At 35.0% G+C, this 10,010-nt stretch overlaps 2 protein-coding genes across 2 annotated transcripts; one reads left to right on the top strand and one right to left on the bottom strand.

Annotated features, from left to right (window-relative positions):
* Positions 1–5,027: 5,027 nt before the first annotated feature.
* LOC104728775 (uncharacterized) lies at positions 5,028–7,182 on the top strand. Its single transcript, XM_087473306.1, has one exon. The coding sequence runs from the start codon at positions 5,263–5,265 to the stop codon at positions 6,934–6,936; it is 1,674 nt and encodes a 557-aa protein (XP_087329432.1). The 5' UTR covers positions 5,028–5,262; the 3' UTR covers positions 6,937–7,182.
* A 445-nt stretch (positions 7,183–7,627) lies between these two features.
* Positions 7,628–9,877, bottom strand: LOC104725591 (GDSL esterase/lipase At4g10955). Its single transcript, XM_010444268.3, has 2 exons — positions 9,373–9,877; positions 7,628–8,867 (listed from the first exon to the last, which is right to left on the bottom strand). The coding sequence occupies exons 1-2, from the start codon at positions 9,570–9,572 to the stop codon at positions 7,838–7,840; spliced, it is 1,230 nt and encodes a 409-aa protein (XP_010442570.1). The 5' UTR covers positions 9,573–9,877; the 3' UTR covers positions 7,628–7,837.
* Between the last annotated feature and the right edge of the window lie 133 nt (positions 9,878–10,010).

Below are 10,010 nucleotides of genomic sequence, written 5' to 3'. Positions count from 1 at the left end.
TGAAATATGATCGGGAGGCTAGGCCATGTATGGCGAGTTTCTTCAAATGGATATGGGGAGTGGTGGTATCGAAAAGAATGCGGGTCTTTCTTTAGTTGGTTGGTCATCAAGTAATAGGGAAAGAGACGACTTGCCCAATGTGTAATGGGGCAGAAGAGTCGATCTTAGATATGATGCGGGACTATCCATCCTGTAATGTCAGGAATCTAGATGTGGGTAGTTCCCCTGTGGAGAATGAGTGCCTTCTTCACATGTATTTTGTTGGAACGACTGTTATTGTGAACTTGGATGAGAGTAATGAGCACTCCCAACACTTTTTGATATGAAGTGTTGTTGGGTATGAAAGTGACGATGTCAGAAAAATGGGAAAAATATCAAAAAAATTCTCGACTATCAAAAATATCAAAAGAACCACAAATTTGATTTAAATTAAATAGTGCTTTAATTTTTATTGATTTTCATTTTTAATCGTTAATTTTTTATCAACTTATCATTTAATCGCTAGTTTTTATTAACTTTGCCAAATAAGTCACATTGTAAAGTTGACTAACTTAACAAATTATCAAAATTAAATTTCTGATGAGATTTTGTGTTCAATTATTAAAAACGTGTGTTAGTTAAAAAAATAAAACTCAAAAATGAGACTCAAACTCCTTTACCTTTATGATAAATTCATGAATACAACAATGGATTTATCTTCATGTAAATTCATCATTGCCTTCTCGCCGTAATTCATCATTGTCGTCACGATGTCATTTTGAACCCTAATCTGCGGAATTTGCATCAAGGATGGTTACAAAAGCTCAGCGGAATGCTAGGGCAAATGCTTCACCTAAGTGTAAGAAGAGAAAGCTTCAGGAGCCTCACAACAAGCCAGTTGGTACTGGTCATGATCTCTGCTATGTTTCGTACAGAGATCCTATTACTATCGTGAATTATTTGCGCAGACAAGAGGAGGCTGCTATCAAACAGACGTGGGATTCATGTTGGTCGAAAAAAAAAGATTTATGATTTTTATTAATAGTTTGTACATTAGTTTTTATAAAACTTCATAAACTCTTAATTTAAATGTCTAAATAACAAAATATATATATATTTGAATTATTTTTGACTCCAAAAACAATTAGTATATTCAAATTAGACAGACATAATCGGATAATCGATGCTAGGCGGGAATTAATCATTAATCGAGACGGGAAAAATGGATCTACGATTTTACGGAACTTAATCGGGGTTAAGCGGGAATTTTTAGAACAGGGAAAGAACCTGCTTATTGTTTTGTCTTCGGAAGGTTTCAATGTGGTCAATGCCATGATATTTAATTATTTACGGAAGTTTGAAGGAGCTGGGTGTAATAAATTTAGATTGTTAGTTCAGTTGGTATAATAATAGTACTAGTTATAATTTGTGCTTGTTGTTATGTTTCGGCTAAGTTGAACATTTTTTTTATCATGATAAATTGATAATGTGTTTGAGTAATGACATTATAACATCTCAATAAGAGTAATACTAAAATAAAAATCCCACCAAAACAAGAACTCCATAGTATTCAACTAAAATTGAGAAAATCAGAACATAACATGATCATATATCACCTTACATAGGTTTTAAATACCAAAAAGTGTATGGCACACCTAAATAGAACCCTTAAGTATCATACCATTGGTAGTGACTGATCTCTAGTTACCCTCACATTGAAAAGTTAGTTAAGACTTAAGATTGACTTCATATTTTTCATATTTTAGTTGGATTACATCATTTTTAAATCTAAGCTGGGTTTAGTAATAGGTTAACTCATACCAAACCTTTACCTTTAATTTAGCTTTTTTTACTTTTCAGTTTTCATTATTAAGACATTTTTCTTACAATATTTAACCATGCATCAAAAAAATTTGCATGTTAGTTAGCAGCTTAGAATCATGTATCTCTAAAATATTATTCAAAAATCCAGCAAAATGTTTTGTTCATATATCAATCCAAAAGTAATCATAGGGAAATTTTGATTTTAGCTTTTGAAATACAATAATTCAATAAAAGTTAGCGTTTCATATATTTTAATTGTTTTGCAATATGTATTTAAATAAAATATCTCTAAAAACAATATTTCGATTCGCCTTTGTGATGTTTGCAGTAGGATATTTACAGCCCCGGCTCTAAGGGTGTGCTGACGGTGCATATGCACAGGGTCCCATCATTTTTCAACAATTTTACTAAGCATTTTAGGGTCCAAAATTTCTGAGTTTCGAAAATATATACCACAAAATTGTTTTTTATTGATTTTGGCACTGGGTCTAATTTTGTTTTGAGCCGGGCCTGGATATTTATGTTTATAAATTTCACTTTAGAAAAATTTGGAACTCAGTTCCGAATCATTTGATGGATTAATTTTATGTCAATTAATTATTTTTTTGCACAACAATTAGAATTGATGTGATGATCATTTCCATATTTTATCAAAAACAATAAACAATTCATCATTAGTTAGTTTTCGCATAAATGTAAGATCATCTGTAACTCATTTCTATATTTTTTACCTAAAACAAAGTTTAGAATTAAAAATATTCTAACCTATTTTAATTTGGGAGATTTTCAAAATACCATTTTTCTATGTCATTTTTCAAAAATACTATTTCATTGTATCTATTTTCAAAAATACCTCTTTTAATATATAAAATAACAAAATTCTAAACTCTAAACCCAATATACTAAACCCTATCCTCTAAAAAGTAAAAACTATACCCTAAATGTAAAATAGAGAAACCAAATCTAAAAAACAATTATAAAAATTAATTTAACATATTATAATTGTGTAAAAAAATGTAAAAATGAAAATGTTCAAAAAAAAGGCATTCTTTAAAAGGTATCTCAAAAAAGATATTTATAACAAATTCTCATTTTATTTTCATCTTCAAAGTATAAATTTCTGTTTTTTTCTCTGGAGACTTCTATTTCTAATTCACACTAAAATTTGGAGAATTTTACTTTTAATTCTAAAATAAAGTAAGGTTGGACAAAATTCTCTCCTCAAAATGAAATTACTTTACTTTTTTAAAAAATAGATAAATGGGTTAGAACGTGGAACTGCTCGCATAAACTTCTTTCTAATTTAATGAAAATGCTCTGCAATACTTTGACTCGAAAAGTGAGATTTCTTCTCCTTGTAATTTAAAAGATAACATGATAATCAAGTGATGTCTAAGATAATAAACATTAATCCTCAAAATATCATAACATTATAATTATTATTATTATTATTATTTTATAATTAATTAACATAACATTATAATTAAATTAAGCAAGTTTTATAAAATCCTTTTAAAATACCGAAAACACATATATAAACATAATAGTAAAATTTAATCCATGGTCAAAACCCAATTGCAGTTTTCCATTAAACTAACTCCGCTTGGCTAAAGAATAGTCTAAAAACACTCTTAGAGTATCTCCATCAAAGCATCTTAGTGAATATCTTACAAGTTGCTTAGCAAAAAAGCAGATTAATTATAATGGAAATAATCTGATTTTGCTAAGAATCGATTGTTAGCTTAGATGTTTTAGGATCATTAAGAACCATCGGTGTGTTGGTTTGTGATTGGTTGGAGTAAAAAAAAAAAAAAAAAATTCTTTTTCTTCTTTCCCGATTTTATTTTGCTCTCCTCTCTCTCTCTTTAATCGTTTCTCTGTCTCTCCTCTCTCGTCTCTTCGATATCGATAGATCAGAATGGAAAAGCTTGAGAGAAGATGTATAACACTGGGCAAAGCGTCTTTCACAGGCGATATCATCATCTCGATCGACTGCGGCACTATCGACGGTGGCGGTTCATCAATTGGAGAGGGTTTTTGCTTCACCAAATCGGAGATTGAAGTGGTCAATTCTCGAATTGTTTGGTTTAATCGTTTCTCTAGGTAATAATCTCTTTGATTTCATTAGTAGATCGATATGAATCATTAGTTTTATGGATTTTAATATAACTGGTCTCTTGAATTTATATCGACATGATACTGGATTCAGGGCTTTTCGTGGATAGTATATTGTAGGATTCACTAATTGTGACTTTTTTGGCAAACCACCTTTGAAATCGAATTAGAATTACCTACTGGAAATATCTGATTCTTACTTGTGTTTCTTGAATTCATCATAACTGAGAACTGATTGATATGGTTTATCTCGAGTGGTGTTTTTGAACTCATGTTGCAAAGCTTGTCCTGGCTGTGAAGAAAAAAACACAAGTTGAGTCTAATGATGTTTGTTTCATGTAAATCGATTATGAAGAGCTTGTTGTTGTTTGTTTGACGCATGGATTTTGCATATGTCATAGTTTTGTTTTGAGCATTTGAGAGTTCATTATATCTCTCTCCCTGTCTATCTTTCTCATAGTCGTCTGAGACTGATTCTAGTTGTGTTTTCTTCTTTAGTTTGTATTTCATAGTCATTACGATGGCGCCATCAACAACCAACCAACCGTCAAACTTATCCAAAGAAATGATCAGATCAATCCAAGACAATTAACCATGAGTTTTCGTTGTAATAATCTATATGTTTTGGCACTTGAATTTCAATATAACTGGTCTCTCTTCTATTTCTCAAATTTTTAAAAAAAAATATTTTTAAAATCCTCAAATTTAACAACTTTCAACTAACCTATGAAATATTAAAGTTTATTATGAAGTTTTTAATTTCACTTTTTTCAAAATTAAAAATAAAATCTGTATTAAGATACTTTACTTAAGATGCTTTGATGGAGATACTCTTAATTGCTAAGCAAATTAGTTGTAAAAAACAAATAAAAGAGCAAATTAGTTGTCATTGCAAAACACTTTCATATAAATTCGACAATATACAAACACTATATTCCCAAAAGAAAAGAAAAAAAGAGTCGTACATCAAAATCAACCTTATTCTATAAAATATATCAGTAAGTAAAAGTCCAAATATTAGCTCCCAAAAAAAGTCCAACTTAAAAAAGTGAATAACTTTTTCTAATTATAAAATATATATATATAGATATTGGTTTGTCCACGTAACATGCATGAAGATTCTGATCATTGGGTTTGACGAAGCTAATTCTTATTTCACAAAAACAGTGAACTAGACGCGCTTTCGAAAGCGCGTGAACTCTCATTTCCCTCCCTGTATTTCGCAATTTCCCAACTGGCACAAAAGCAAAGGAGCATCCCCACTGTTCCCATTAATTCACACCTCTTCTTACTCTCTCTCTTCCTCTTTTCTCTCTCTACTCTCTCAGTCAAACCCTAATTCCGATGACGGTACCTAACTCCGACGAAGGTGACCGGAGTTTAACGGAAGTTATCACCTCTCTCCTCGACTCAATCCCTAAGCTTATTAGCTTCAAGTGCAAATGGTCTTCAATTCGCGCCAAACTCGCCGATCTCAAAACTCAGCTCTCCGATTTCTCCGATTTCGCCGGCTCTTCTTCCAACAAGCTCGTTCAAGATCTTCTGGTTTCGGTTCGCGAGACGCTAAGCGACGCTGTTTCTATCGCGGCGAGGTGCGAAGGACCAGATTTGGCTGAAGGTAAGCTCAAGACGCAGAGTGAGGTTGACTCGGTCATGGCGAGACTCGATCGACATGTAAAAGATGCTGAGGTTCTGATTAAGAGCGGACTGCTTCAGGATAACGGAGTCGTCGTCGTCGTCTCGGGGTTTTCGATTTCGTCGAAGAAGGAAGCTGTTCGATTAGAAGCGAGGAATCTAGTTATTCGATTACAGATCGGTGGAGTTGAATCGAAGAACTCAGCGATTGATTCGTTGCTTGAGTTGCTTCACGAAGATGACAAGAACGTGATGATCTGTGTAGCTCAAGGAGTTGTTCCTGTTTTGGTTAGGTTACTTGATTCGTGTTCTTTAGGGATGAAGGAGAAGACTGTAGCTGTAATTTCTAGAATCTCTATGGTTGAGAGTAGTAAACATGTGTTAATAGCTGAAGGCTTGTCTCTATTGAATCATCTCCTTCGTGTTCTGGAATCAGGAAGTGGTTTTGCTAAAGAGAAAGCTTGTGTTGCTTTACAAGCTTTGAGTTTGTCTAAGGAGAACGCTAGAGCGATTGGTTGTAGAGGTGGGATCTCGTCTCTGTTGGAGATATGTCAAGGTGGGAGTCCTGGCTCTCAGGCTTTTGCTGCTGGTGTGTTGAGGAATCTAGCTTCGTTTTTAGAGACCAAAGAGAATTTCGTTGAGGAAAACGCGATTTTTGTTCTTATTTCTATGGTTTCTTCTGGTACGTCTCTAGCTCAAGAGAATGCTGTAGGATGTTTGGCTAATTTAACGAGTGGGGATGAGGATTTGATGATATCGATTGTTAGAGAAGGAGGGATTCAGTGTTTAAAGAACTTTTGGGATTCTGTTTCTAATGTTAAGAGTCTTGAGGTCGGAGTTGTGCTTTTAAAGAATTTAACTTTGTGTCCTATTGTGAGAGAAGTTGTTATCTCTGAAGGGTTTATCCCTCGTTTGGTTCCAGTGTTGAGTTGTGGGGTTCTCGGTGTGAGAATCGCAGCTGCTGAGGCTGTTTCTTCGCTAGGTTTTAGCTCAAAAAGCCGAAAAGAAATAGGTGAAAGCGGATGCATTGGTCCACTGATTGATATGTTAGATGGTAAAGCCATTGAAGAGAAAGAAGCAGCTTCCAAAGCTCTATCAACTTTATTGGTGTGCACGAACAACAGAAAGAATTTTAAGAAGAGTGGGAAGGGTATAGTCAGTCTTGTTCAGCTTTTGGACCCCAAGATTAAGAAATTGGATCAGCGATACACAATCTCTGCTTTGGAACTGCTTGTAACTTCTAAGAAATGCAGGAAACAAGTTGTTGCTGCTGGTGCTTGCTTGCATTTACAAAAGCTTGTGGAGATGGATGTTGAAGGAGCTAAGAAATTGGCGGAGAATCTTGCCCGGAGTAAGATTTGGGGCGTCTTTACAAGGCCATAGGAGACTGCGGATACGATATTAACCTGTATTTAAGAAAACGTATCGGTGATTCTGGATTTTTTTTTCTCGTTTCCTCTTATATGTTGTTTGATGAGTTGATTGTTCATAAGGCTTGGCTGATTGATGTAGGGAGAGTAATTGCTGATTAGTCTGTAGACAAAAAATAATGTAATACCTTTGTAGAGTTTGTAATCCTCTTATTTTAATTTTCTTTGTGAGCTAATCATATCAGAGTTTGATTTGATCCTTCAACTTTTTTCCATGTCCTCTAAAAACTTCTAAAACTCGATCCTTTCTCAAGTACAAATTGGTTTTATCTTAATCTAGAACCAGTGTTGTGACCCTTCAGTGTCTGCAATTTGAAACTGTTTTTGTTGCATAATATGAGTTGGATTGTGATGGTATGTCCTGTCTGATAATGTTGGTCGAAAGCACATGGCAGTTGTTTTGTTTATACCTTTTTTTCTCAAATATCTTCACAAAAATTCTCAACTTGTTTATTTGTGGCCCCATATGATTGTCACAGCCGTTAAGTTATTTGGCACATTCAATTAGTAAAACCACCAAACTGAAATCTGCACATGGATCTGTCTCTGTTGGTTCCTCTCTAACGACTGTTTTGTATTATGAATTACTCTTAATAAAGCTTCAATGGTGGGGACACATCACAGCACTCTTTATGGATTCCAGATTCTTCAAAAAGGAGTTATATCTTCAATTTCTTTTTCCTCTACAAAATGTTTCAGATCAGTTACAAATGACCTTTCTTACATTTATGTTGTTACATTTCCTCAAAGTGTTCTTAAACATAAAGACAGGGTAAATGTGTTTATTGAACAATGGAGATGGATCTGTTACCATCATGGTGAATAGAAAAAAACTGGTAAAAGAGTTGTGATGTTTACTTGATACTATATAAGGACTTAAGTTGCTGACTGATCAACCTGCTGCTGTGAATAGCTGATTGAAGCTCTAGATTATCCGACCACCATTGTTCTAGCCCGTGCGCCTCATGAAACTTCTGTTTCCCTTTCGACATCACAAAAAGCTTCGCTGCTGCCTGACAATTAGAGTTTACAACAGGACCATTGTTCTCTTTGTTGTTGTTCACTTCCCTCTTCTCTGTTACTCCATCTTGGTCAGTGTAGTGGCAGCAGATATAGTCACTATCATTCACATATAAATGAGGCACCCATTTTCTTAAATCCACAGTAGATTTCTGACTCTGCCCGTAGAAACTCGGTACCCAGTTCCTGAACCCTGAAGAAACATTGTTAGGAGAAACCTGTCCTTGGTTCCCACTTGGTATCAGAGGCTCGTTTCTAGGAGGAATAATTGACATGAGTCTTTTCCAAGCAACACTAGCTTTTTCACCAATATTTCGTAAGCTCATAGCTAGAGATATAGAAGGTGGATTGAACAAATGAGCATCCACAAATAGCCCTTCTTTAGCCAAAGCTTTACCAACTTGTAATGCAAAACCAGCTCCTAACGAATGACCCACTATACATACATTACTGCTTCCGTACCTCTTTGCTACTGACTGCAACGCCTCCAGAGCGACGTTAAACCTCACAGAACCTTTAAGGCTCTCCCAAGCTAAAAACCGGAGATCATCTTCAATGTCACGTCTCATTGTAAGACTCTTTAGTATCGTTCCTCGCAGCGCCAGTACTGCTTTCGGTGCCCCGCTGGGTCTGATGACAACTAAATCTGCCATTGCAGCTGCTCTGTCCCATTCAAGAACAGCACCAAATATGGAACCATCTCTCTGGTCAATCAGCGTATGTGATAACTTGTACTTGAATGGAATCCACCATTTAGGGGCGAGAGCGTTTTGCTCGTTTCGATTCTCTTGTCTGTCGAGTTCAAGCAAGTAAGCTGCTTGAATAAAGCATGCCATTACTGTTCTCTTGTAGTTAGGATCCTTCCTACATATACAGAAAAAAATCAAACCAAAAGGTTAAAACTTAACTTGCAAAACAAAAACTGGTTTAGAGAAAAAAAAGACTAGAACCTAACATTACATGATTAGCTTCAGACAACCACATCACATATACTAGTCAACTAAACACAAACCAATGTACAAAATTTAGCTTGTTCCTTGGATTCAATATGGTTCTTAATCAAGGATGAATTCAAATGCAATCACCAGATCATCACAAGGGTAGAAGGCTAGAAGCAGAACATAGCCAAAATTAGAAACTATTTATTAAAAAAACCTCACAGAAATAACATGAAAATGTCGGAGATCACAAAGTAAAAGATCTCTGTAATTAAGACAAATGACTAAACTAACCAAAAAAAAAAAATCAATTTTTTTTCGATATCTTCAGATCCAACGCATTGAAACAGGGTTTTGCTCTGCAATGCTCTCGTTCTCTAACGAAGAAACACAAAAAGACCAGAACAGAGGAATCAAAGTTATTTATTTACCAACTAGAGTTGATGAGATCTCTCCAGTTAGGAGAAGCAACATTCCTGGGTCCGGAAACATGAAACGCGTAAGGATGATGAGCATCATCATCGTCCTTCATCACCACCGTCTTCGGAGTCATCGGCGAAGAAGCAACTGAATCCACCATCAAAGTTACAGATTCAGTAACGTCTTCTTCCATCGCCACACGATTCGCCATCAAACCCCCAACCCCCCCCCCCCCCCCCCCCCCCCAAAAAAGAAATAAAAAACGGTACCTTTTTTTTACTGTTTTTAGGGTTCTTCAACGCAACTAGAGAAGAAGAATCAGAGCACTCTCTGTTAGTGGGTTTTTTTTTCTTTCTTTGGGAATAAAAATGCAAGTGGAGGTTTTTTTAGAATTCGATAGGCATGCGAATCGGATTCAAGCGTTTGAAGTGGAAACAACAAAAAGAAAAAGTTGAAGTTTTTTAAAGATTTTAGTGATTAATTACCGAATAAATGATTTGAAAACGGCTGAGATTTGCGGATCTATCAAACGGTCATCTCCTTTTTGTTGTCGGCTTATCTTAAAATACCATCTTTACCCTTTTCTATTAGACCTGTGAGGGTTTAGCTTCAGGGGTATAATAGGGAAACAGATAAATTAGTCCACGGT

This window comes from Camelina sativa, chromosome 11 (assembly GCF_030686135.1).
Source record: "Camelina sativa cultivar CO46 ecotype springtype chromosome 11, ASM3068613v1".
In the NCBI taxonomy this organism is placed as follows: Eukaryota; Viridiplantae; Streptophyta; class Magnoliopsida; order Brassicales; family Brassicaceae; genus Camelina; species Camelina sativa.
The sequence above is the reverse complement of the archived record's forward strand: the minus strand, read 5'-3'. Positions and strand labels throughout refer to the sequence as shown.